The 27,705-nt window shown below is 57.7% G+C and overlaps 1 protein-coding gene across 2 annotated transcripts in view; it reads left to right on the top strand.

The window, feature by feature from the left end:
- EGFR (epidermal growth factor receptor) overlaps nucleotides 1-26,591 on the top strand; it is a 153,817-nt gene extending 127,226 nt beyond the window's left edge. The window contains exons 20-28 of one of the 2 annotated variants that reach the window (XM_054571375.1): nucleotides 3,095-3,280; nucleotides 11,086-11,241; nucleotides 12,116-12,191; nucleotides 15,018-15,164; nucleotides 16,832-16,929; nucleotides 18,299-18,466; nucleotides 18,842-18,889; nucleotides 19,832-19,937; nucleotides 20,607-26,591. In XM_054571375.1, the coding sequence (XP_054427350.1) occupies nucleotides 3,095-3,280; nucleotides 11,086-11,241; nucleotides 12,116-12,191; nucleotides 15,018-15,164; nucleotides 16,832-16,929; nucleotides 18,299-18,466; nucleotides 18,842-18,889; nucleotides 19,832-19,937; nucleotides 20,607-20,968 (1,347 nt within the window). In that variant the 3' untranslated portion in view covers nucleotides 20,969-26,591. The remainder of the gene's footprint in view (nucleotides 1-3,094; nucleotides 3,281-11,085; nucleotides 11,242-12,115; nucleotides 12,192-15,017; nucleotides 15,165-16,831; nucleotides 16,930-18,298; nucleotides 18,467-18,841; nucleotides 18,890-19,831; nucleotides 19,938-20,606) is intronic. The other variant, XM_054571374.1, reaches the window with a different exon arrangement.
- Nucleotides 26,592-27,705: the final 1,114 nt, after the last annotated feature.

Raw genomic sequence — 27,705 nt, 5'->3', positions numbered from 1 at the left:
CGCGGGGTCTCTGAGCGCGGGCCTCGCCCGGGCCTGGCCGGGCAGCGGGTGCGGAGATTGCTGTGGAATACCAGGCGAGCCTGCTGTAGGTCACTGCACCTTGGAGACTCCAAAATAAACAGCCAAGAACAAAGCTCACTTTAACTTGTGCGCACACTGAACAGCACATGTGACCTAGCCGCGTCCCCATTGTGCCTGGGGGGTGGGGCGGAAGCCACGGCCCGGCTCTGCTGTTTTATCGGATTCTAGTGGGAGCAGGGGACCTGGCGGGGCGCCAGGCTCTGTGTGGCCCGACCCCCACCGCTGTGCGCTCTCCCTGAGTCCCAGTCCCGGTCCGGGCCTCGCAGGCCCCACAACAGATGGGCTGCTCGAGCAGCTCCGCAGCGGATTTCTCTCCCCTCCACAACGAATACAGCCTGTTCCCAAAGCTCCCCAGATCTTGAGAAAGCAGGAGCCGCCGGAGGATTGCTTCGGTGTTGTGGTTGTCCCGGTTCCCAGACTCGGGGGAGGGCGTGATTTGTGCTTCTCTGGCAATCGCGTGGCCTGTTCATTTTTCCATGGGCTTTCCAGGGTAAACTTAGGGCAGGCCGTGGAAAGAGAATGAAAAGCAGATTTCCCTGCGAGCCTTGTGTGCCGCCGCGTCCGCAGTTTCCTGGTAGAGCTTCAGCCAGAGCGCCCGGCCGGAGGCCCGCGTGTGGCCCCAGCTCTCACACTAGGAACTGGGGCCTCAGGCCGGCCATTTGCCTCGCTGGCCTTCAGTCCCCTCTTTGGGCCTCAGAGGGAAAGCATCTCAGGTCCTCGCCAGTCCTCACTCTTTATGTGAGAATGTCCACACAAAAAAGCTAGAATGTCCACAAGTATGAAACATCTACTCTTTAATGTGGTGCTATTAAGTTCATGAGATTTAAAAAAAGAAGTAGAAATGCCGACCCTGCCCTGGCTGGGAGGCTCGGTTGGTTGGAACGTCATCCCAGGCACCGAAAGGTCGCAGGTTCAATTCCTGGTCAGGGCCCAGACCGGGGTTGTGGGTTCGATCCCTGCTGGGGCACCTGTGGAGGCAGCCAATCAATATTTCTCTCTCTCTCTCTCTCTCTGTTTCTGTCTCCCTCTCTCTCTAAAATCAATAAACACATCCTTTGGTGAGAATTACATTTTAAAAAATTAAATAGAAAGAAGTGCAGGCTCCACTTGAAGGAGAGAGCCTGGCCGCTCAGGGGAGCATCCAGACCAAAGTTCTGCGTCCCCGGGGGAAACCTGCAGCATTTTTGCTGTTGTTCGCGGAAGGCGTGTGGCCTCTGATCTGCTTTGACTTCCCTGCTCTGCAGGATTTCGGTGCCATTCAACACGGACGTCCCTCAGGCCGCTCTGTGCCTGGAGGCACAGCAGGCACCACTGGGAGGGGAAAAGGGGGAAGGATCCAGGCACTCCCGCCAAACTGCTGACCGCACTTGCTGTGTCAGCACACGCGGGGGAAATCGAGGCAATAAATAACCGGCGCCTGGCCTTGCGGTCGGTCCGGCGCTGTGGGGCTCTGGGCGCGGCCCTGGAGCGGATGTGCAGCCCTCCCGCGGTGGGCGCGCTGGGGAGGAGCTGCTCTGGGCCCACACAGATGTGAGGGCATCTCCTGGGGCGAGCTCGGAAGCATGGGGCTCCCACGGACCGCTGGGCCCGCCGCCCTGCGGCTCCAGGCAGCCAGAGAGTTTGCGTCTGTAACTTCAAGTTTCCCCGCCCTGCACAGCCTGCTCCCCCAAAGGGAAGCGGGAGATGGCAGGGGAGCTGGACTTGAGCCGGGGGTCAGAGAGTCCCCTCCTGAGAGGAGACAGCAGGGGGCCGGAGGCAGAGGGAACAGGCCCAGGCCGTCCAGTGGGGTGGGGGTTGGGGTGGGGGCCTGAGGGGCAGTTGACGGGACCAGGCAGGAGGAGCAGAGGGGCTCGAACGTGGGCCCCCAGGCTTCCCAGGGGCAGTGAGACCCGGGAAAGGGGGGCTAAGGCCCGCCCGCCTGTCTCCTGTCCCCCACCTCGCGTCCCCTGCAGCCCCACCTGCCTCCACTTCTGCAAAGAGCCCCGCTGCCCCTCTCCCCGTCCCCCGCTGAGTGGCCATGGGCCCGGAGGAGCCTCCGGCTTGTCTCCTGCAGACCACATGGCCCCTTTCACGGCCTAAGAAAAAGCCATCGCGCTTTGTGTGTTAAAGGGCAAGAGGGAGAATTGATGGGTGGAAACCCAGGAGGATTCCCTGGTGCTCACTCAGGGAGAAGAGAGGGCCTTGTTCTGTGCAAGGCCATAAATACAGCGGCTTCCTCTACCCAAGAATAGCAGAGGGTTAAAATAAACTGTTCACTGACCGGGGTCAGAGACTCCTGCCTGGCGGCCGGCGGACTTCCTGGGTTGCGGGGGCAGGGGCGTGCCTTTTGCAGAGCAGCATGGTCCCCCTGCCCCGACACCCAGGCAGGGGCAGCACAGGACCCCTGGCCCTTCACAGTGAGCCCTGGGCAGCCGGCAGAGTCTGCCATCCCTGGGGACTCAGTGCCCGCTGTCCCTCCCAAAGCCTGAGGCGGGCACCGGGAAAGGGCTCCTTCGCCTCCACTCGGCCAAGGTGGCCCAAGGACCCTAGCTGCCCCCAGGCAGGGGCGCAGTCGCTCTGCTGAGATGGGGAGTCTCCTTCGCCACCCGCTGGCTCAGCTGACCTCTGCCGGAGCTCCCGCCGTCCCACCAGCGCGGTGCCAATGGCTAGCGAGGAGACCCTGGCAGCATCTTAGCCTCAGGCGGAAGGCTTCATCACGAGCCCTCGGCACGGCCCGGACTCAGAGACGTCGGGTCTCCTGCTCAACCGATGTCTTGGCGATGCTTGCCCGGGGCCCTCGGGAAGGGGAATCTCTGTGTGCCTCCCGCAGGTACTGGCTCCACACTGTGCCTGGCCATTTCACAGCCTGAGACGGAGCAGTCCCTTCGGAAATGCCCAGCCTGTCCGCCCCACAGACACACTCCCAAGCTCAAAATCACGCTCGTGCTTTCTGACCTGGCGCGAGGTCTGCCGGCCTCTCCCTCTGGCCCGTGGGGAGCCTTGCTGACGCCGCCCTGTCCTCTCGTTCTCGCAGGAAGCCTACGTGATGGCCACCGTGGACCACCCCCACGTGTGCCGCCTGCTGGGCATCTGCCTGACCTCCACGGTCCAGCTCATCACGCAGCTCATGCCCTTCGGCTGCCTGCTGGACTACGTCCGCGAGCACAAGGACAACATCGGCTCCCAGTACCTGCTCAACTGGTGTGTGCAGATCGCCAAGGTAAACCCGCAGGGCGCCCGGTCCGGGAGGGCGCATGGAGCGGGCGGCCCCCGCAGTCCCATCAGACGGGACCTGCCGCCCCCGCCTCAGGCTGCCCTTCCCTCAGCCCCTGGGACATGCGATCCTCAGCGAGAGCCATACTTTCTTTTGGATGAAATTGAGTTGTCTTCTGCATCTGTCCCGTTGCACGTTGAAAACCTCATTCTCCAGCTACGTTTGAGCAATTTTCTCTTCGTTGGGTGCTCAGGATGGTAGGGTGTTAGTGCTCTCATGTGCCTGGGGTTCATCTGTGTCCCCCTCCCTACCTTCCTCCCCACCCCACACCCCCCGCCCCTCAGGATTTGATAACAAGCTGAGGCCACAAGGACTCGGGGTGGTGTGGCTGTATGGATGGGGCAGGTGCTGGGTTCAAGGCCCGTTGTGTAGGTAGAGGGGGACCAACAGCAGCTTCCGCCGCTTTGCTCAGGCTCCGTACACGTCCCTTTGACAACAGGCTTGATCCAGAGCCAGGTGCCCCCCTGCCCCCATCCCATCTCAGGAACAGAACCACGAGCCGGGTAGTGCACTGTTCGTCCAGCTTCTGAGGGACATTCTCTTTCACCTCGAACCTCTCCCTCTTGATCCGAGGCCTGCCCCCCAACTTGCTGAATTCTCTTCTGATGGTGGGTGTGCATTTTACTCTGTTGAACTCAGGACTTTGTGGGGGGCTCCCTCTCTGAGCCCCCCATCAGTCACGGCCCCGCGTCTCCCTCGGGCGGGGTACTGGTTTGAGGGTAAGTCAGGGAGCAGACCGCCCGCGACGCCTCGTCCAGCGGCTCGCTCCTCCCGGCACCGGCGGTCGACGGCGGCCATCGCTTCTGCTCAGCTGCCCCTGGGACAGCTCTGGACTTGCTCCCGCAACAGCCCACAGATGTGGAAAGGGACTTAGGAGACAAACCAAACATATTTTGAGCACCACTCGGCTGGTAGCTGCCTGTGACACCACAAGGCAGCCTCTTGCCAGGAGCGGTGGCTCTGGGTGACGCAGGCTTCCCTCCTGACAGTGAGGTTCCGGGCCGTTCGGCTAGGCAGCAGGGGGCCCTCCCCGGAGGGCCAGAGAGAGGCACGGGGCTATGCAGTCCCACGTTGTTGGGTGCCTCCTCTTCTGCTGTGCCCACCGGGGACCCCCCTCACCCCAGGAACGCAGAGGGCGCGTTCTCTGACCTTGGCCATTGCCTGGTGTTCTCATTATGCCCGTGGCCACAGCCCTGGTCCCCAAGCAGAGGCATTACATGTCATTATTAGATCGTGGTCCTGGAAGAGAGAGAGAGAGTGTGCGTGTGTGTGTGCGTGTGTGTGTGTGTCCGTCTCAGATGCCGTGGCTTCACGAGAATGCTTGTGATTTTGGTGTAATTATATTCATTACTACGTTTGCCACAAGAGACCACCCCCAACCTGTTGGCTTGCCACCGCCGACCCTGGTTCGCTCACAGCTCTGCAGGTCGGAAGTCCCAAGTCAGGGTGTCAGGGGGCCACGTCCCTTCCCGTGGCTCCGGGGAGAGCCCTTCCTCCCCGCAGCCTCCGCCTCCGCCCTCCCCTGACGCCGTCCCTGCGTCTGTGCCCGGATGGCCCTCCCCTTTCTGTGAAAGGACACCAGCCATCCCTGAATCCAGGATGAGTTCATCTCAAGATCTTTAATCAATTCAGTGTTTTAAAACCTTTTGCTCACATAAGGTCCCATTCTGAAGTTCCAGGTAGACGTGGAATTTGGGGCACACTGCCCACCCCACGACAGCGGCCACCCTGGGGAGGCAGTGGCGAGTCCTGCGTAGGCTTGAGTGAATGTAGAACTGTCGCTGAGGGTCTAATCATGTCCTGACGCCCCATCCCAAAGACTCTCCCCCAGCTCTGGCCCCTGATCGTCCACGGCAGGAAAGCAAGCGCGTGGCCCCCTCCCAGGCAGCCTCCAGGACCTTGCCCTGTTTTCTCTGCAGCACAGAACACTTCCCGGGAAGATCTGGGGGATCTCCTTGTTTGCTGCAGTTGGTGCCCGCGAACCCCCCCGGGGGGTGAGCCCTATGTGCCTGGATCCCCAGTGGCACCCTGCCCCCCGGCGGGCCTTCGAGAACTCTGCACACCGCAGCCACCTCCCCGGCCTGATTCCTCAGGCTGCGCTCACCAGCCAGTTGGCCCCTTTCTCTCATGGTCTCATCTCGGTCCGCAGCTCCCCAAACGTGACCCGTCACGTGATGGGTCACAGTGCCCAATGCAGAACTGGGCTTACAATTCCCGGCAGAGGGCCGCAGATTTAAATCTTGATTCCGGCCTGTGTTCGCCAGGGGACCTCAGGCAGGCAGCTGTCTTTTTGCACCAAGCCTCTCGGCTGTAGTGGGATTCTGCCACCTGTCTGCCCAGGTCGGGGGATGACACCTGCCCACTGCTGCGAAGCACCTGCCACAGCTCCGGCGCTCACTCATGTCCCCTTCCCCAGATTGTGGCTAACGTGGGTGGGGTGATGACAGAAACGTAACCGGAAACATTGTTTCAGTCTAGTTCTGCACCTACTTAGAGCAGCCTCTCCTACAAATGACAGTGCCCGCCACAGGGACGCGCTCGGCTTCCCCCGGCCCCCGGACACAGGGGAGCTGCCCCAGTTCCCGAGTTGCGTTTCCTGGGCCCGAAAGTTTTCCAAGCTGGTTCCCCCTATACAGAGTGTCACGCACAAGGTCAGCCTCTTACGTAAGCCCAGCATTCCGCCTCTTGTGTGTCGAGCATCGCTCTGCGCGCAGGTCCAATTTGCAAGTGGCCATTCACCCTTAGTCTGTGACGCTTTTACTTTCTCATTCACGAGAGACGCCATGTCCCAGTAGCTGCAGTGAGGAGCGTCTGTCCCCAGAGTGGAGGGTGGGGAAGAATCGTTTTCTCGACTGCGAAGAGAGAAATTTGCTCTTGGGTTACGGACTATTTATCTAAGTATTAAACAATTTTCTTGGTAAAAGTTTTAAGTGAAACTAACTCCCCAGAAACACTTAGTGGCTGACCAGACACTAAACTCCTGGCCTTTTCGAAGTGGGATTTAATGACTTGTAAATGTCCTGCGTTGCTTCACCGAGGCACGGGCTATCTTGGGAAGTTGTCTAAATATTGAGGGGAAGCTGGTTTATTGTCCCAGCCACACTGCCAAGAGGACAAATAAAAATCGTCTCACCCCAGCAAAAGGGGGGGGAAGAAAAATAGAACTGGCCAAGGGAGGAAACAGAGGCAGAACTCAGAGCGCGGGAGGCAGCCGTACCCCTGGTCGCGTACGGCGGAGGGGGTTCCTGTTCTCCGCCTCGCGGCCTCGCTCTCAGGAGCTCGGCGTGGCGTCGCCTACCTGCCCGCCTATCGGGAAGGTCGTAGGTTCCTAAACTCCTGGCTCTTGAGGTCACGGGTGGCTGTCACTTACTGGGAGTGACTTAGGGACTTCAGAGAGCATACCCCCTCTCTCTGGCTCTGTGAGCCAGCTAGTAAATCCCAAAATGCATTAGGTGGCACAGTCATGTCGTACAACGTTCTAATCCAAAAAGAACCTTTCGTCGCCTCGGTTTGGAAAACCGCCCTACAGCATCACGCACATCCCCGTAGACGCCGCAGTCGCCCCATTGCCACGTCCTGCAGCAGACAGAGCTGTCCGGACTGCGATGCAGGGCGCGTGTGCCCACGCCTTTTGGCCAACAGCGCGTCCTCATCACCTGACCCAGGTGAAGATCTCGCGGCGCTGAGTCCCCAGACAGATGATCGAAGCTTAAGACCCTTGGGGGCAGGCCCTGGGGAGGTGTGAAGAGCACTGTCGGGGCCGGGGACGGCCTCAGAAGGGGGCTCGCGTCTGGCTGTCGTCTGCTGACCACCGGCCTTGTAAGCACCAATCGCTGCTCAGTTCAATCCTCCAGACAAAACTGAAAAAGGGTCAACGCCAGCCCTTGTATCTACAACACTGTGAAGGGATACGCGGTGTAATCAGGCAAGGGGCTGGGCAGTGTTGTAATTCGTAACATTCCGTGGCCCCCTGGCTTAGGTCACGCGCCTGCGAGGACCACAGACCCTGCAGTAGGGGCTTCCCCGTGAGCGTGTGGCCGACAGACGTGGAGTCCGCACGGGGGTATTTTCACTGTAAATGCGGCAATGCGTGCCAGCCGTCCGGCGGCGCTAGCTCAGGGGGCTGACCGGGCCTTGACTCCGCAGTGGGTCAGTAGGAAACGTTCCGAGCCTGCTGGGTTTTGCACGTACAGCGGTGCAGCAAGCAGTGGCGGTGACCCCTCTGGGGTGTAGAACAGGAAAAAAAGCCCAGCGTTTAATCTTTCTGCTGAGTCCCCCACTAGTAATAATGGGGGGGAGGGGGGCTAATGCGGCCTCAAATGGGATATAAAGTGTGTCCCTCCTAAAAAAACAGTGTTCAATGGACCCATTCTCCAAGTACACGTCACGGGGGCGGAAACGGAGGCATGGGTGTCCAAGGCGCTGGCCCAGGCCTCGGGCAGGCCAGCAGCACACGTGGGATTTGGCGCCAGGCAGCCCTGCTCCCCGACGCTTCATCCCCACTTGACCTGTCGCTCAAGACAGTGCCCACAGGCCGGGGAGCCCAGCTGTCCTCCCGTCCCCCCCGGCAGGATGTTGGTGCCGGGCGACCAGTCTGCAGGAGGGCCCTCGGGCGCCGTCCGGCCGCCTGGGAGGGCAGGGCGCAGCCGCTGGGGAGCTGTCCACTCTCGCTTCCTGCCGTTGCCCTGTCCGCTACGTTGGCGCACGCCTGGACGTTTCCACGCGGCGGTTTCTCTCACTCCGGCCGTGGGATGCGGAGCCCCGGGGGAAGCGCATGCCTGAATGTCCAGCACAGCCGCCCCCACCAGAGAAATCTTCCCTGTCGTGGGACGCGTGCCAGGGCTGCTTCTGTGTGCTGAGGTTCTAGGCTGGCTCCTCCGATTCCCTTTAACCTCCGTTTGTCAAAATTCACCCTGGCCGGCCTGCGGTAATTAACAAAAATAAATACGTTAAGTTGAACGGGAGTCAGGATCTCGCCTCAGGAAATGAGTTCCCACGGGGCCGCGGAGGCGCGGCCGGTACTGCTTCCTGGGGCGTCTCTGCTGAGCTCCTGAGTTCACGAGCAATGTCACGGCTCTTATCTTCGGGGGCTGGTTAAAGTATAACCCTGCTGGGCACCGGGGTGGCCTTTCAAAGTGCCTCTGGAGTGTGGGACAGAGACCGAAGACTCTAGTCTTATCTAAGTTCAAACAAGCCTAATCTCCGTGTCCCAGAATTATCTCTGATTCAAAGCCCTCTGGCTGGGGAGCTGTGGGCTCCAGAATGTGGAAGCTGCCCTTTCCTCCCCTTTCCCAAGCCTGCTCCTGAGAAAACACCGCAGTTCATTCAACTGGCTCTGGTCCTATAAGGACCCGCGAGTGGGAAGGGGGTGGGGTGGAGCTCAGTTCCGTTTATGAGGTTTACACAGCAACATGGACTTGCTCCGTGGCTCGGGGCCAACGGGCTGGGCAGTTAGTCCTTGTTTTGGTTTGGTTTGGGTTTTTTTACATCCCAAGCAGCCCTTGGGCCAGCAGGCGCGTTTACCTTGGAGGCCCCAGCAGGAAGTTCAGGACACGGTCCGGATGGTGGTCTTGGGGGCTCAGAGGACTCGGTGGGTGAAGCGCCCCAGTCCCTGGACTTTCAGGGTCAGCTCTCGGGGGGGCCATGTGGCTGCTGGGACTTCCAGAGCCTTCGAGAACAGGCTTGAAATGCCTGGCACATCCTGAGCGTTCAAATCTGTCAGCTGCTATTATCGTTTATGCGTTTGTTCTTTCATTCTTCAGTAAACTTTGGTAAAAGCACAGCCAGTGTACTCGATTCCCTTTTGGGGCTTCAAAGAGGCAGGATGAACGTGAGTGATGATAATTAAATGAAGCCAGAAATGCCCTCTGAAGTCCTCCCAGGGGTTTAAGGCACTCACAGAAACACCATGAACGTTAAATGAAGGGAGAGGTGATGATGGGTTTCTGTATCAGGGACTTAGCGGGATTGTTACTATTTGTATGTGCAACACGGTGCCGTCGCTCCCACAGAGCTGTGGTCAGGAAATGCCACAGAGGCAGTGAATGAGATACTGGGTAGGGGAGACGAGAGTAAGCAAGGGAGGGAGAAAGGAGGAGAGGGAGGAAGAGGAGGAGGAGGAAGGAGAGAGAGGAGAGAACATTGAGGGAATACAGCCCAGAATATAGACGTTGGGCCCAGCCAGGCGAGAGGCGAGGTATCACTAACCCTTTTTGAATGGGTGCGTCCATCGCGTTCAATAAACGGAAACCTTCGTCTATCGTAAGAGACGGGTGGACCCGGCGCACGTCACAGTCGGGTCCCCGGACTCAGGGGAGACTGAGGCCATGAAAGGAGCCGGGGGGACGGGGGCCCCCGGAGAGGGGCCAGGCGCAGTGAGTGAGCCCTCTGTTCAGGAGCATTCTCTCAGCTCCCGCCCCGCCCCCTCTCTCCGCGCGTGTCGCTGTAAATAGCAGCCCGAGTGGCCCTGCTGTCCCGGAGACCCCACTGGCTGCCTGCCGGCCTCTCGAGGAGACCTGAGCCCCGTGGGTCTTATGTCCTGGCACCAGAAAAACCTTAGGAAGGCAAGCGTTTAAATCACATGGCATCTTAAACGTTTGTTCGGGGCCTTTCTGTTAATACCAGGAAGAGCGGAAACATGGGAATCAATCATTTTTTCCTGAAGAAAAGAAAAACATTATAGGCCTGGAAAGAGCCCTCCGAGACTAATGCTAGTTTGCTAGGATGCCTAGCTCTGCTCCAGGAAGAAAGTGTTTTAAATTTCACTCTGCAAGGACAAGCTAACTAATAAACTCTCACCTAAGATCTATGTGAAAGGAAGCAAAGAATTTGCCAGAAAATTGGGGTGGGGGAATTTTGTCTCTGCTGTTGCACCAAAATGAGCTCCCGCCACGGCTGCGAGTGAGCGAGCCCCGCGGAGCGGAGCTGGCGAAGCCCACTGTGTCCTTTCCACATGGTTTGGGCAGCGTTCCCGTAGCGCCCACGCCCTGCTGCAGAGTCCATGCGTGCCAGCCCCAAAGGAGGCGCAAGTGTCCCCTGTCCTGGCCTCAGAGGGCGGGGCGCGGGCCCGGGGTGGGGGGGGTGGGCGATGTCTGCAGAGCTGGCCCTGCCCCGCAGCTTGGCCCTCCTGCCACCTGGCCCTGCACAGAGGGGAGGGCAGCCAGCCGTGTCAACAGCCCGGAGCTCAGTAGGACTGAGGGAGGCGGGCGTCGAGCAAGCAGGAGAGGAGGCCAGGAGGGGCCCTACCTGCCGGCCAGAGGGCGTGCAGGGGCAAGGGCCGGATTTCAGGGCGATGTTCCCGGGACTTCAGGGAGTGTCGGGCACTGCATTCCAGCTGTGCTTCTTGCTTCCTCTTGCAGCAGAGATTCTGGCTGCCAGGGAGGGCATGGGACGTGGCACCTTGTAGAAGCCAATTCGATAGCCATGTGGCTTCCATGTAAAATGAGAGAGAGAGCACGCGTGTGCCAATAAGACTGGACAGATCTTCTGCATTGGCAGGGAGATGGGGAGGGGCAGCCGAGCTGGGAGTGCGCCTTCGGGACACTGGGAAGCCTCTGGCCACCCGCCGCCCAGCTTGGCTCAGTGCAGGGCGGGGGAGCCTGCCAGGTGGCCGCCTGGTGGTGGAGCTTCCGCTCCGTGACTGTCCTCTCCTGCTTGGTCCTTCCGGGTTTGAAACTCGAGTGACTGATTGTCTGGGGAAGGGTCAGTGAGTCAGCAGCCCGTGATGCTCACCGTGTGGACCCGTGTTTCAGGGCATGAACTACCTGGAGGACCGGCGCCTGGTGCACCGGGACCTGGCGGCCAGGAACGTCCTGGTGAAGACGCCGCAGCACGTCAAGATCACGGACTTCGGGCTGGCCAAGCTGCTGGGCGCGGAGGAGAAAGAGTACCACGCGGAGGGAGGCAAAGTGAGGGCCCGGCTTGTGCCCAGCAACCCTTTCCCTCCCGCTGACCTACTGACTGACGTGAGGGGTGTCCTCAGGACGTCCTGGGTGACGTGACAGCCACCACCACCCGCACCTGGGTCTAGCTAGGGTCTGCCGTCCGTGCAAGCCGGACGGCTTGGGATTGGGATTAGCTGGGAGAGTGAGTAAGGCTGTTTCTGACGCATCCAGAGAACAAAAAGCAGTCGCCTGAGGTCAGCTCCTTCTCCAGGTGGGCTGAGGGGGTTAGTTTTCAGCCGTGAGAAAGCCCCCTTCAGAGAGACCGCTGGGGAGCGCACAGCTGGTTGGGTGGCACATGGCCGTTGGGGACACGTCAGAAACTCAGAGAGCTCCGAGTTGTCCCCAAGGACCCTGAGGGTGGCCAGGACGCACGCCAGGTACCGGCATGGGGCGTGTGCTCCCTCCTGTCGCACAGGTTTGGGGGCTCTCCCAGGGACTCTCTCAGAGGGAGGCCTTCCAGAATGTTCTGGGTCAGCTGTACCCCTCCTCAGTTTGACTCTGGCCTGCATGGCCCCCACAAGCACCCCCAAACACGGGGCAGATCGGACCCCAGGGCATGACCAGGGGCCCCCCGTTGCCAACCCTTGCGCCCAGCCCATGGGACGCACCCAGGCCAGCCGCCCCAGCTGCCCGCTCGCTCTGGGCCTAGCAGAGCGGTCCTGTTCGGGGCCCTCTGCAGCCTGCCCCCTCCTCCTGGGAGTGGCCTGGCCCGGGGGCTCGGGCGGGTGGCCTGGCTTCCCCATGTGTGCCACTCATAATTGGTCCCTTCTTGGTTTAATGTTTTTCAGCAGAGAGAAGCTAATAGCTGTCTTTTTACATTGTCTCTCCTATTCCCAAGGTGCCCATCAAGTGGATGGCTTTGGAATCTATTTTGCACCGCATTTATACCCACCAAAGTGACGTCTGGAGCTACGGTGAGTCCAAGTCCTAAAGCCGGTGACCTTGTCCCCAGGGCCGCCCTGGCTCGTATTGTTTGCTGAGTTACATTTTATGCTCTGCCTTCCCAGCGTTTTCTTCCAAGACAATGACTAATAGCAATATAACAGCTGCTGTCTGTCTATTATGCTAAGAAAACATGACACAGGAAATTGAGTCCAACTACCATCCCAAACATCCCCGGATGTCAGGGACTTGTCAAGAGGGGACAATGGGAGGGGAGAGAGAACTTGGACTTGGGAAATGCCTGTTTCTGCAAAATCAAACCAAACCCCACCTCTCGCCGTGACTCTGAAGTGAACGGAAGGGAGGTAGCGAATGAGACCGCAGGGGGAAGGGTCTGCGGTGGGGACGCACAGCTCGCGGGGACTGACGCGGTGCGGGCGCTTCGTGGAGGCACCGGTGCCGAGCTCTGTGTCTTGGAGGGGCAGCCGGGCCGAAGGGCCCCCGGGGGGATGTGTGTTTTGGAAGAGAGCAAAAATAGAGGTCCTTGTGGCTTCCAGATCCAATTAATTCCCCCTGCGAATCCCACGCCTGCAAATCCCAGCCCCTGCAAATGCCACCCACCTCCGCCCCCAGGCCCTGAGAACTGCACTGTCCCTGCACAGGCCCAAGCTCCATCCTCCAGCCCTCTCCCCTTCTCCAGCGCCCCTGAGCCTTCCTAGCTCCCCTCCCCCCACCCCCACATAGCGGGTCTCCTAAGCCCCGCCTTTTAAGGAAGTGTCACTAAAGCGTTTTCGTCAACAGCCGTGCCGGGCACGTTCAGCATCATGACCGCACTCCGGCCTCACAAGTCACCCCGCCACCCGCGGAAAGGCCGCCAGCCCCTCGTGTGTCGTGTTTGCTTGTGACGTGTCGGCCTGTCCTGGCTGTGGTTCTTGTCTGTCTCTTCCATGAGAAGGCTAGCTTTACAAAGCCAGAGGGCTGTGTGAAAGAATAAATGGATTTTTACATGGACCCGTGAAGGGAGAGGCTTGGAATTAGGGAGTGAGATAAGGAAATTAATGCCTTGTTATTTTCAGTCACTTTCAAGATAAGTCTACCCCACAAGACGGGTGGAAAGAAGGCCACCAGCCCTCTTCCCAGCCCTGGACCCTGCCCAGCATCCTCTTTACTCGCACCCAACTGGCCCGAGGCACCAGCCCCTCAGTCGCCCACAGCTGGAGTCCCAGGGGTCTCCTCGCTTCCTGCTTTGCCCTTTCTCATCTAGTCCCAAACAGGCAGGATGTATTTTTAACCACATCAGACTTGTCCTTCTCCGCATAACATCCTTCTTTGGTTTCCCAATTTATTCCCGGTGAAATCTGAACTCCTCACCAGAATCGATAAGGCTGGTGGATGATGCTTCCGCCTTTCCAGGCTCTCAGCTGTGCCCCGCCCCCAGCACCGCCCCCCAGCCCCGCCCACCCACAGCTCACACCAGGTCCACATCCACCCAGTAACCAAAACCTTTCCAATCCAGTGGCTTAATGCCTTTGAACGGTCACAGCCAGCACCAGAAATTCAGCATCGCCACAGTGGTTGCGCGTTTTTCATTTGGGTGGAAATTGTCATCAGCGATCAAAAGCTGCTGTGTGCTAGAACTGTTAGATCGTGACCCTGAGTTTTTAGTGTAAAGAACATCTCCTGTTATTTCACTGTCTAGTGTCTGGTCAGGGCAAAACTTTTTAATAAAATTGGGGACCCCCGTGTTCCACTTCGGAGATGAAAAGACAGCGCATTCACACCGCCTCCCACCCCACTCACAGCCGCGACCAGGCACGCACACGCCCCCTCCGCGCCATTTGTCCCCGATCCTGGAAAGCACGCCTTTCCGCAGGGATTCCTCGTGCACGTTGAAACACAGCGCTCGATTCCAGGCCTCCTCCATCGGGGAAGGAGCTCACCTTTCTTGCAAAGGACCAGAGAACCTCTTTCCTAGCCCCGGGACCATTGCTTTTCTCCGTGTCCCAGCCCTGCGTTCCGTATGCTAATTCAGTCAGTCTGTTTGGGAACAGCCTCTGGAAACCCAAGCGGATTTGCGGTGATCTGTACCTAGAAACCAGCTCTAAAGCAAGGGGGTCATCAGGCCAATCGGAGATCGGGCAACCGCCTGGTTCCGGTGTCTGATCCCTCCGTCTGGAGTCCGGGGACCCTGGCTCGGTCCCACCGGGGTCATCTCCAGGGGCACCGCAGGGCACCTTCATGGTCCAGGTGAGGACGAGCTCCTCAGGGCGTTGGTTTGTTTCTAGAGCGCGGAACTCCAGGCCCAGAGGTGGGAAGACCTGAGACGGCAGCATGGTCTACAAACAGTGCCCATTCCAAAGTTACTACTGCTTTGATTTTTCTTTTTTAATCATGATGTTTGATTTTGAAACAAAAAGTATAGAGTTTTCATGTTTACCAAAGGAACATAGGAGGACTTTTGTTTCTAATTTTTCTTTTGTTAGAACACCCAGTTTATACCCTTGTTTGTAATACCCGTATGTCCTCTTCCAAGTCGCTTGGGGCAGCTGTCTGGGGGTGTCTCTCCTGCTCCATAAATCATATTTACGTCATTCGCGTGCCTGCGTTCTCTTTGTGGACGCTTGCTATTTGCCTGGCATTGTCTGAACATTCCAGTTGTGTTATCTTATTGGACCCTCACAGGTATCTTAGGAGGCATGCTGTCCCCGCCCACTTTACAGAGAGGTAAACCGAGGCTCCCGCGCTCGAGCCCATTGCCCAAGACCACAGGAACAGGGGTGTTTTAAACATTAGGAGTGGTAACTAAGGACAAGGTGTTGTGATCATTGACTCATAAAGCCACACCTTCACCCTCTCAGGGGTCACCGTTTGGGAGCTGATGACCTTTGGGTCCAAGCCTTACGATGGAATCCCGGCGAGTGAGATCTCGACCGTCCTGGAGAAAGGAGAGCGCCTCCCGCAGCCACCCATATGCACCATCGACGTCTACATGATCATGGTCAAGTGTGAGTGACCGCTGCGGCCGTTGCCCTCGCGTGATGGACCTCAGCCAGGCTCCCTGTGCCTGGAAAGGCATTGCTGCCCTTAGCCAAGCAACCAGGACCGTGGACCCCGCCCTCTCAAAATGCTGTCACTTTTTAAAAGATTTTATTTATTTATTCTCAGAGAGAGGGGAAGGGAGGGAGAAAGAGAGGGAGAGAAACATCCATGTGTGGTTGCCTCTTGTGCGCCCCCTACTGGGGACCTGGCCCGCAGCCCGGGATGTGCTCTGGCTGGGAATTGAACCTGCGACCCCTTGGTTCACAGGCCAGCATTCAATCCACTGAGCTCCTCCAGCCAGGGCTGCTGTCACATTCTTTACAGCAGACACTCTAGCCCAGAGACATCTGTCACTTCCCCCCCGCCACCACCACATTTCTCAGGAAGCCCTAGCCTGACTCACTGAGCGCCGTGACCTGGCATTTGCCCGTGGTTGGAAGCAAATAAACAAAGTCAAAGTCCTCCATCAGCCCTTCCACCAAAACACTCTAGTGTGAGTTGCTCAAGGAAAAAGCCAGCCCACATTTTGTTACCAGAGAGACTGAATGTTTTTAAATGCCTAATAATGAGTAACCGCATGAGGCTAATAGACTCAACATTTCTGCTTTGATTTGAACCTTTCAAATAGCGGCTTTACGTGAGGTCTTACTCCAGGGTAGCAAGTAAACATTTCAATCCAGATCAGAGTGTGTGGCTTGGTTGATGCTGCTTTTGCCCCACAAGCCCAGGCCCCGTGGCCCTGAAGGTGACAATTGTGCTGAGCGCTCACACAAGCAGGGACCACAGGGACAGACCTGGAGCTCAGTCAGTGTGAATATTAATGCCTCTGCGACCTTTGAACTCCAGTCTTCTCTTTTAACTCCCTTTGTTGGGGGCTGAGGAAGCTGGGATTCTGACGGGTTACATGATTTGTGCGAGGTCACCCCGCAGTCTGGCCTAACACAGCCTGACACCCTGCTGATAGGAAACAAAGCTGAGCCCCCGAGAGGCATGAGGACTTCCAGCCAATAGCGGCCCCTCCGGCTCGCTGGCCCAGGCCCGGGTCGTAGCGTGCCCGGACGCCTCAGCACGGCTAACATGCATGTCCTCCCCAGGAGGGCGCCGATCCCCGGCCCTCCCCGCCCTGTCATGCGTGATTCCTGGGTGCGTGCTCCGACGCCAGCACCAGGGTGGGGAATCCCAAATCCCGAGGTTCTTAAAGAAAGTCCCTAACTTTCCCTCAACGGAATCTGGTTTCAAGCTTGCAAGCTTCCTGAGGGACTAGAGATGAGGCTCTCATGGCGTGGCTTGCTGCCAGAGCACGACCCCTCAGAGCAGGTCGCAGGAAGCGATGAGCGGAACAAGGCCACGGGGCCGCTGTGGGGACGACGCCGGAGCGCTGGCTCTCGGGAGAGCGGGCGCAGAGGGATCAGGGGGTGTGAGTGCCTCTCGGGCCCTCACCGGCCCTGTTATCCTGGGCTTTACACGGATCAGCGCCCGTTGGCCGAGACTGGAAGGCCCTTCGCCAAGGGCAGGCGTCTTCATCCCACGTCCATCTAAGAGGGTCTCACCGTCAGCGCTTGCTTACGCGGCACCATCTTTAGCATCGCTTTCAGGCTTCTAATCGCGCCGTTCTCCCCCGTTCCTCCTCCAGGCTGGATGATAGACGCAGACAGCCGCCCCAAATTCCGGGAGCTGATCAACGAATTCTCCAAAATGGCCCGAGACCCCCAGCGCTACCTCGTCATCCAGGTACCAGATCGCCATGTGCCCGCGCGTTGGGAAAAGTCCCTGTGATGAGTGTCGCATGTCCCCGCGCTCCGTCATGTTAGGGTAACCAAACCAAGCCCACGGGGCGGCGTTCAAGGCTCAGGGAGATACCTGTGCAAAACGCCTGGCTCAGCCCCGTGGGGTTCTGCTCAGCGATCCAGCGTGTGCTCGGACAGGGCTGTGAGGAGCCGGTCCCCAACCGGGCCTGGCCAGCCGCCCTCCCGCACCAGCTGGGTTTCCTGTGATTCAGCTCCATTCGGACACCGCCCACCTGGAGAGAGGGTCTGAGCCCCAGGTTCAGGCCTCCTACCTCCAAAACGGCCCCCCGTCCCTCTCTGTTGTTAGCTGCAAGTCTAGGCTGTCCCCTGTGCTTCTGCCCGACCAGCTGCAGCTGGAGGGCCCCACGCCCTCCTCACAGGCACCCCGCGTTCTCCCCGGGTCGCTGGTTGGTTATAAAAGGGGATAACCCAGGAACAGCTGGGAGGAGGAGATGCGCAGGGAAGAGAAGGAAGGAGGGGCCCGGGCCACTGAGCCCAAAGCTCCACGTCCCCGACCTGGAAGTTCTCCGGACCCGTCGTCCTCGCGGGGTTTTATGGAGACCTCATTTATGGAATCCAATGGTTAAATTGGCCTGTTGGTGATTGATTTCACCTCCAGCCCCTCTGCCCACCCTAGAGAGCAGGGCAGCGTGGGGGCAGGTATGACGGCTCCAGCCCCCTCCTCCGAGCGTTGGCTCCCTGGCCGCAAGCCCCCGCACTTGGAGTCCTAAAGGCGCCCCGGGAACATAGCGAGGCCCATGCGTGGCCCTTGTCACTTAGGGGTTTCCCAGGTTGCAGGAGCGCCCTGTGTCGGGACGAGCAAATGAGGGCCAGCTACGCGGGGCCGGCGAAGGCCAATTCGCCGTCGTTCACATGGAAAACTAGAAAACGCAAAAATAAATGACACAAAAATAAATATAATACAAGAATAAACCCCAGGTTTCGTGGACGCACAACTGTAAACCTCCTCTTGCCCACCCTGTATGTTATTATAAATCGCCACATGACAGCCACACGCAGCATCATGCGCACGCAGTCCGTGTTGTTGCGCTGTGCCTTTCTTTGCCCCCCTAAGCTGTTTGCGTTTCCTTCAGGGGCTTTTGGGCATCAAGGGTATTAAATTAAACATTTCGTGTTTAATCCCAGGTTGGGGGGTGGGGGAGGAAGCAGCTTCACCCGAGGGAGCGGGGAGGTTGCACTGCAACCAACAGGGCACACACACAGACACCGGCAGACACAGCCTGACGCCCCGCAGCCCGGGAGGGGTCCCGCCCCTCTGGGCCTTACTGACGGCCTCCTGATCTCTGCCCCAGGGCGACGAGAGGATGCACTTGCCCAGCCCCACCGACTCCAACTTCTACCGCGCGCTGATCGACGAGGAAGACATGGAGGACGTCGTGGACGCGGACGAGTACCTCATCCCGCAGCAGGCCTTCTTCCACAGCCCCTCCACGTCCCGGACGCCCCTCCTGAGCTCCCTGGTAAGAAGCTTCCCTCTCTCATGCGCTGTGTCTACTGGTCTGAACGACTGGGGTTTTAGAGAAAATGATACCCATCTCGTGGAACTGACCGGGAGACCGAGAAGTGCATTTTAACCACGTAGCAAAGCCCAAATCAGAAGGCACCCATTCGGTGTATCAACTTTTCCATTACATTGCAACACCTGGATTGGAGTCTTCTTAGGTTCACTAAGGAATAGGACTGAATCAGAGCTAAGCCGGGTTTTTCTAAAGCTAGTGGGCCCAGACGAAATTCAGCACCTTTCAATGTCTCCACCTCGTGAGATGCCCCTCGTGCATTCAGCGAAGTGGGGGTGGCATGCAAGTGTCCCCTAAACACCTTCACTTCTTTTGCAGAGCGCAACCAGCAACAACTCCACTGTGGCGTGCGTTGACAGAAATGGGGTATGTATGAAACCCTAGGAAACCAGGACTCAGTGACAGCTCTGTGGCGTGGCTCTATTACACAAAGGAAAATGCCCGGTCTGCCCTGGCCGGTGTGGCTCAGTTGGTTGGAGCATCGTCCCGTAGCCGAGGGGTTGTGGGTTTGATTCCCAGTCAGGGCACTTACCTAGGTTGTTGGTTCGATCCCCAGTCTGGAGCATGCAGGAGGCAACCAACCGGTGTTTCTTTCTTGCATCAATGTTTCTCTCTCTCCTTTCCTCTCTATCTAAAAGCAATGAAAAAAAAAATTGTCCTTGGGTGAGGATAAAAAGAAAGAAAGAAAGGCAAATGCCCAGACTGACCCAGAGAATCCGGATCTTCCGGCTGTGTTGTTTCTTCCCGGCACGGTTCCTTGACCCCTTCCCTGAGGTCCACAGTGAGGTGTCACCTCACTACAGAGCAGTTCAGAATGTGGCTCACGGACCAGCAGCCCTGGCATCAGCTGGCGGCTGGTGACAAACACAAGTTGTGGGGCCCCTGCCCCAGACCGAGAAGCAGGGTCTCCAGGACGGCACACAGCCACCCAGGTGATGCCGCTGCTTGAAGGCGTGGAACCGTGATCTAGACCCCCGCTTACCAGTGTAGAAGCTACTAGCCACATGTGGCTACGTACCCCGACATTTTCATTAATTAAACTTAACTGTGGTGTAAAACCAGCTCCTCACGTGGGTGGCCACGGCTGCCGCGTGGAAGAGCACAGGCTGTAGGCCCTGGCAGGCAGCCGCTGGGGCCTCGCCCCTCGCCCCGGGGCCTGTGGGCCCGCAGCGTGTTGGAAACGCAGAGGCTCTGGCCCTGCCGCAGGCCTGCGGACGCAGAGTCTGCCCCAACGAGACCTCAGGCGACCACACACGCTGCCGCGTCTGAGGAGCACTGACTCATGTGAGCTTGCCTTCCACCCCCCAGCAGACCTGTCCCCTGAAGGAAGACAGCTTCTTGCAGCGGTATAGCTCAGACCCCACCGGCGCCTTGACTGAGGACAACCTCAATGGCACTTTCCTCCCAGCGCCAGGTAAGTGGCTTGCGCTGGAATCCGTCACGCTCGGCGGCCTCCAGCCCCGGTGTCCCCGTTGGTGGCTTCCTCCAGGCCGACCCTGAGGCGGAGACATGTGCAGACACAGAGCAGGGAGGGACAGGCCGGTAAACACCACACGACCGAGCCCGGACGTGGGTCGTGAGCACGCGGCCTGTCCAGGAGCCGTGTTTCTAGAATGGACCTGCAGATCTTCTGGACTCAGAAGCAAACTACTCAGACGTGAGGGTGTGCAAGTATGTGAGGGTGTGAGCATTGTGTGAGCGTGTGTGGATGGGGCGCGCGTGTGTGTAGGATGGATTTGATCTCTGTTTCCTCTCCTCCATCCATCCTTGCCGGCGATCCATGGAACTCTCTGATCTAAGCTTTATCCCAGACACCCCCCATTGCCTGCACACCCCCCCTCAAGGCAGGTTGTCCTCTTAGAACTTGACGTGGGTGAAAGATAAGCACACCCACTGCTTTGAGACATGCAGACAAGGACACGACTTCCTTTGCAGTGACAGCGAGACAGTTGTCTCCCCAGGCCCCCCGCCCCCCGCCGCCCCCAGGGGCGACATCGAAGACCATTCACAGGCTTCACACAGGCCGTGGAGCTCTGCCAGGGCGGTGCCCCGCTGACGCCCTCTGCTTTCCTTTCAATCACAGAATACATAAACCAGCTGGTTCCCAAGAGGCCCGCAGGCTCTGTCCAGAACCCCGTCTACCACAATCAGCCTCTCCATCTGGCTCCCGGCCGAGACCCTCACTACCAGAACCCCCACAGCAACGCCGTGGGCAACCCCGAGTATCTCAACACTGCCCCTCCTCCCAACGTCAACGGCGCCCCCGACGGCCCCGCCCTCTGGGGGCAGAAAGGCAGCCACCAAATTAGCCTGGACAACCCCGACTATCAGCAGGACTTCTTCCCCAAGGAGGCCAAGTCCAACGGCATCTTTAAGGGTCCGACAGCGGAAAACGCAGACTACCTGAGGGTAGGCCCCCCGAGCAGCGAGTTTATTGGAGCGTGACCGTAGAGGGAGCGGCAGCCATCACAACCCCAGACTCTGTGGCCCCCAGGACCGGCCGCGCAGCCGCGCCCGTCCCCACCGCTCTGCCCGCACGGGTCCTGGACCCCCGGACTGGTTTGGCCGTGTCTGCTCTGATCGCCTCATCTTTCAGCCAGGCAGCGCCCCCTCCTCAGACGTACTTTGGGAAGCTGCTGGGACATCCCTTTGTCTTCAAACTGGGAGGCTTCCGCGGAAGGCACCCAGGGAAGAATGTTGTCCGTTTGGACCGAAGTTCATTTTTTCAAGGAGGTATATTTGAGGGGAAAAAACAGCATATATATGGAGTTTTATTGCTTGGGGACCTTTGGGGTTTTCAGCTGTCTCTATTGATTCTGAATGGGCTTCTCCAACGAGGAGGAAGCGTGCCCGTACCCTACCCTCGCTACCCTGAGTTGAGGGAGCCCAACCGGGACCAAGAAGCAAGGGCCAGTCTTCCAGCTAACACTCGATCGGCACATTGGCTCTGCTTCCAGACCTTCCACTGCCAGGCAGTTCAGACAAGAAGGCCTCCATGACCTGCTCAGGCCTGACGGTCACAGCGTCCGGTCATGGCAGGTACGGAGGATAAGCCACTTGGACCCCTTTCTGGGCCAGGAGGGACCAGAGGGGTTAGAATTCCTCGTCAGACTTAACTTTTATACAGGTATCTCCACGGTACTTGCTCTCCACTGGTTGGCCAGTGTTTTCTAACTATGAGCATTGAGACTTCCTTGTGTATTTTGCATTCCAGTTTTTGAAACCCAGCCTGGTTCCCTGCCCTCCCCCGCCCCGCCCCCAGTAGAGGAGATGGTACGGCAAATGATAACCTAGATAGGGCCTGTTTAAGTCAGCGGCCTTCAGACCCAGAGCCTTAACTCAGACGCAGAAGGTCAGACACGAACCCATCCCCCCAGATATGAGTCTCAGGAAATCCATCGAGTCCTTTGGGGACCAAGGCGGGGCCGGAGGGAACACATAATCCATAGACTGCAGAAACGAAGCTGTGCTTAAAACTTGTGTAACATCCGCCCCCCCCCCCAAAAAAAATTAGCTTAGGCTACTCACAGAAGATAATTTTTATTTCATTTTAGAAGTTTTCTACTCGAAGGGTACTTTGTTCTTCCCTGGCAAGCTGTCCTCAAAGTTTCCCCCTCCCCCACCCCATTGTCCTGTGTCAATACAAGGACCCAGGCTCGGAGGCAACTGCTTACAGCCGCTTACAGCCATGTTTTACAGGAGGAAGTGAAGGTGACGTTTTGTACAGGGTGGAATTCCCGTGGTAAATAGGAATTTGGAGTGTGAAATTGGTGATGATGCCTTTGCAACATCGACAGGTATATTAGCAGAAAAATATTTTTCTTCCTAAAAAAGATGTCTCTCCAGCTGGAGGGGGGCCCAGGTAGGCAGGAGGCTAACTTCTCTCACCTGCGTGGCCCTGCGAGGTGACCTAACGGCGGTGGTGGTCTGCGCACTTCGTCAACGCCCACCCCGTCCTTGGGTCCAGGCAGGCCCCCTGCCAGTGACCTCTGCGGCCCGTGGACGGGTTCGACCACCTAGTAGTTGGTCTCGATGGAAATGTAAACTATATTCAAGGTAACTCCGTCACATTCTCACACACTCTTGAGCCCCTGTGCCAACCAGCCCAGCCAGGGTTCTAAAGGTACAGAAATAAATATAACACCCCCCACCCCGATTCCACGAAGCTTACCGTACGGCAAAGGAAATGGACCAGCAAATACTAGATGGAGAACAATGTGACGAGTGTGCTGGCACAGCAGAGAGCAGGCGGGCCAGGGTCCTCTGGGGGGGCACGAGGCTCCCCCAGGACTCAGAGGGGCCTGACGGGGTGCAGGGTCCGAGGCAGGAGGAGGTGGAAGGTGACCCCTGGCGGCGGGTGCCCAGCCGACACCTGCGCCAGAGCATGGCTGGTCGGGCGCGCCTGCGGCCCCCCACACCTGGGATGTCCGCGGGCCTTGGCCCCCAGGTCCCACCTTGGGGCAGCTGCGTCCCCACCAGGAATTTTAAAATGACTCGTGAGGTGATCAGACAACATTTCTAAGAATCTGCCATTTTACGCCGTTCAGTCGCTTTTATTCTTGGTTCGCCTCGAACGTCAGTGTTTTAGTCAGCTGTTGATGCGGCGCTGGGAAGCAAGACCTCACATTCCACCGTCACTTTTACTTGCCAAAAAGCAGGTGATTGGCGAGGGAGGGTGCCCGCCCCCGTCACATTGTAGCAGTTAAATCCTAGTATTTTTGTCATTTGAAATAGTTTACTATAACGTAATAAAACAGCCAAAACTATGCAAGCTGTTGCTTCTCCTTTGGATCTCAGTTTTCCTGCATGAAACCTAGCTGCCAAATTCTCTCACGGTTGGGTTTCTCACCCCGTCTGCTCAGGAAGGGGCCGGGGGGCTTGTCGGCGCCCCCGAGCCTGGGAGAGCGGAGCCCCTGGGCTCTCACAGTGGCCGGTCAGGAGAAGGACCCCCGGGGGCCATGTTCTCCCTGACGGGCCAGGTCCCAAAGCTCCCTCCCAGCCCGTCCTGAGTCCCTGCCGAGAGCCGGACCGCGGCTGCCTCTCCCTGGGTCTGTCCCGGCGCCTTGCCCACAGCCCAGCCCCCGCTGCAGCCCTGGGACACAGAGGAAGAGCTGGGTGCTAGCAACGCCTGCGATGGGTCCCCGCCCTCGCGCACCGCCTCTCGATTAACCGTAGGGCGGTCCTATGGCCACACTCGGTGAAGAAGACTTCTGTCACCTCCTGAAGGGCAGCGGAGATGAATCTTCATGGCTTAGGTGTTTGTTGAAAGTTCTTCGTTGGGGGCTTCATGCCCACCCCCCACGCTGCAGGCGGAAGGGCACCGGGGATTGTCCAAGCCCACGAAGGCGCTGGTCCTCCCGCTCGGCTGCCCTGTGACCCCCCGAGGTCCCAACCGAGAAGGCTAGATCGTGGTGTCTCAGGGGCAGCCCGGGCCCAGGGACTCTCCCAAGCTCTCCCAGGCTATTCTGGGGACCCCTGGGGGGAAGGAAAGTTCTGTGGGGGGACCCGGCCCTCGGCTGATAGGCTGCCACCACAGGCTCACTGGCCACAAGCCTCCAGTTGCCCAAGCATCATAGGAGGCTCACAGATGACGGTCTAAAGGTCCCCACCCTCCCTGCCCCCTAGAGATGCCTGGGGAGTTTGAAGGGAAGAGGGCCGGGGTCCCCTCAGATTTCATCAAAATCTCAGGGGCTGCCCATGGGATTCAAATGGCAAGCAGAGTTGAAACCCTCATTTCCAAGGCCCCCCTCGGCTGTGCTAGTCCCCCGGCCATCTGCTCCAAGTCCCCAGGTCAAGGCAGCATAGAGCACCCCGCCCGCAGGGAAGACCCCCAGAGGCAGCGGACGGGCCAATTTGCAATCTCCAATGAGCCCGAGATACGGCCTTGATGCCTCCAATTCCAACAGCCTCCAATTCCCTGTCCCAGCAGCTAACGTTCCCTGAGAGAGGCCAGTCCCCGGGTGAGAGCCTTGCTGAGCCCGTGGACCGGGTGCATTTTCTAAGAAGCGAGTTAGAAACGCAGTCCCCTCCACCAGCAATGAGGGGCTCACCCCAGGGGACGGCTGTAGAAGCGGCCTTACTGTCCACTCTGCATTCTCTCTTTTCAGAAGCGCACGGTCAGAAGCCGCGGTCACAATGTGGTCACTTCCCGTCTGGGGCCGTAGCTGACCAGAAACCTGCCCCCAACCCCACGCCATAGGAGGGGCGCATACCTTTGTACTAGAGTTTTTTCATGTAAATCTATTTTTGTAACTTTTTGGAGGAATATTATCCTTTTATGTAGCACTGAGCTTTGTAAGGTGTATTTTAGGAGAAGTCCTTTTTTCTACAAAAGGAAATAGTTTACTTTAGAAAGGTTGCAAGAGAACCACAATTTGAAACCGAAATCTTTGTTTGCTTGCTGTTTGTTCATTGAATCAAGAGCAAAGGCTCTCTCACAATGTCATTGCAGAGCTAAGCATAGGTGGCTAACCTGATGAAAATGAAAATTGGATTTTTATGTTTATGGGGGGGAGGTGGAAAAGCACATTTAGCTGAGTCTGGGTGTAAAGCAGTTTTTGTTGAGTCTGTTTGTGGCTGTTATCAGAAGAGAAAGCCTCTCTGTTATCACTCATAGACAGATCCAACTGTGGACCATCCCCCACCCCTCTGCAAATATGATCCTGGAAACAAACAAACAAAAAAGCAATAACAGAGCATTTTGTTGCAAATTATTTTTATTGGTATGTTTACAGTTGACATGCATTCAGTGCAAACGGTTGTATTTGTGTATTTACAATTGATATGCATTGACCAACACGGGCTAGAGAATCTTCAGGGCCTTAAGGATTTGGATGCTCCCCGTACCGATGAGGCCACCAACAGCCTCAGCATCCTGAGCATGGCCGCCCGCGGCAGGCGGCTCTCAGCCCACTGCGGGTGAAGTCGCCGGCAGCTCTGCAGTCAGGGCGAGCTGCACCTCAGAAGAGTTCAGTACAAATCCCGAGGGGTGAGTCCCAGAATTTGTACTCTTTCAAGCTCCAGAGTCCTGAGGTAGAGCCGAGGCTGAGAACCGGCACCTGGGGATCCACCGCAGGTGTGTGCGTTTGCAGGCAAATTCCGTTCACGCAGGGACCTCAGGACGGAGTGCACGCTGGGCCACGAAGACTTCAGCGCCCTTCCCGGGTGTCAGGGGCCGGGACGGACGCAGGTCCCAGGGCAGGTGCTGGAGCGTTAGAGGGGCGGGGGTGTAACCGGTGCTGAAAAGGAAGGAGAGGGAGAACAGGCACCTTGTGTCCACTTTCTCTGTTTAAAAAAATGGACTGGTGTAAAATACAGACAGAGAGCATTCCTGCCAGGGTGCGAGCCGCCCTCCTTCTGCAACCGCGTCGCCTTCCTTCCCAGGCAGAAGAGAACGTGAACTTACTGAAGGGCAGACGTCCACAGCACTGCCTGAGCGGCTGGATGGCTTCTATAAAAAGGATTCTTGCTTTAAGAAACATTTTAATATCCTTTCGTAAACTATATCTGGGATGAAAACAACAAGCAATGTGTGTGGTTTTCTCTTCCATTGGTGGCACAGGACGCAAGTCCCCCGGCAGAAGTACTGAGGGTCCCCGCCCTGTCCCGGGGCAGATACATTTCTACATGTATTTTTATTTTTAAGAAAAAGAAACCTTTTGACTTAACTTGGCTACAAAATAATCATGCTGTATAATACAATCTCCTGGAAATGAAGAGACCCCATGGGTTAGAGGTGACAATGTAACTCAGTAGCTGAACAGACAGCAATAACTTCCTTGCGAAACAGGCAAAATAGTTCTCCAGCCTCTAGATACGGTACACTTTAACATTGTAAATGTTTGCTGTGACAAAAGCAATGTTTGTACCAATGAAAAGCAAGGTTCTCTTTTGTGCGGTTTACACATGGGATCAGAACATGTTGATTGTATGTTGAGTGTTAAACAATTAGATGTATATCGTTCATTGTTCTTTATTCATAAGTACCTTGTAAGAATAATATTGTATTCTTGGTTAACAATGTTGGTATTGGTTATTGATCATATCTGACCTACTGTAGATGTTCTTTCCTGGCAACTTTTTAAAATTCATTAATAAACTTTATTTTTAGAGCAGTTTCAGGTTCAAAAAGTGCAACATTGATCAAAAAGGAGGAAGTTCCCAAATCTACCCGCCACCCCCCACCTCCCCCGGCCGCCTCCCTCACAATCACCTGCCCACGCCCCTGGGGTCTGGTCACCGTTGGAGGTCTGGAGGTTCCGTGGGTGAGCGGGATGAGGAAACACGCTCTTTCTGCCCACGGGTCGGTCTGTGGGCCGCGCTGTGCCCGGTACGTCCTGACTCCAGGTCCTGACTCCACTCTCACGTCACATCCCCTCCTCCGACCTCTCCTTCCCAGATTTCCTGCATGACTCCTCCTGCTCCACGTTGCCCCAAGGGTGTTCCTGATGCGAGGGATTGTTCTGTGGCCAGCAAGGTCGCATTTCCCCAGGACACCAAAGCCAGCGGGAGTTCCGCTGAGACGCCGTGAGTCTGCTGCGGGCTTCACGAACCGCGTCCTTGTGGGCGGGGGCGCAGACCCGGCCGCTGGCTGTCCTGCTGCGCCTCCCTTGTCTCTGGGGGGCTTGTTCTGTCCGCGGTGACCCTCGGGGGCTGGGCGCTCTTACATAGCCCCTTCCCTGCTGACCCTGCAACGTGGTGCCCCAACTGCTCTGCTGAGATCAAGGCAGAAGTCACGTAAAAACCCAGGTTCCACACGGAAGTGCCTGGCCAGGTAAATGGTAGGAAGAGTTTTCTCCTTGGTTGTAGCCCTAAGGCTGAGACCTCGGGGATCCAAGCTCATCTCGACAACTGAGAAAACAAACTACCTGAGGACGCAGACCCTGTCTCTGGGGAGGCGAGAACAGCTTCCAGGGGCCGATGACACCTCTGAGCTCCTGGATGGCCCCGGGGGTGGGGGACACAGAGGGCGCCGAGACGTGGGGTGCAGCTCACTGACCCCATTTTCTGGGGGAAGGAGCACCCAGGAACCTATGGGATCAGCCACAGGGCTCTCGGCTTCTCTGACCCCAGAGGGAGAGAAGCCCAGCCCCCGCCCACTGCTCTCTCGCCAGCTGTCACCCCAGCGCTCCTCCCGGTTCCTTCGCACACGGTCGGGGGCTGGGGAGAGCAGCACCTGGGGC

The sequence above is a fragment of the Pteronotus mesoamericanus genome, unplaced genomic scaffold (assembly GCF_021234165.1).
Source record: "Pteronotus mesoamericanus isolate MK-2021 breed Mesoamerican mustached bat unplaced genomic scaffold, CSHL_Meso_final contig_220, whole genome shotgun sequence".
Taxonomy (NCBI): Eukaryota; Metazoa; Chordata; class Mammalia; order Chiroptera; family Mormoopidae; genus Pteronotus; species Pteronotus mesoamericanus.
This window is presented reverse-complemented; position numbering and strand designations above follow the sequence as displayed.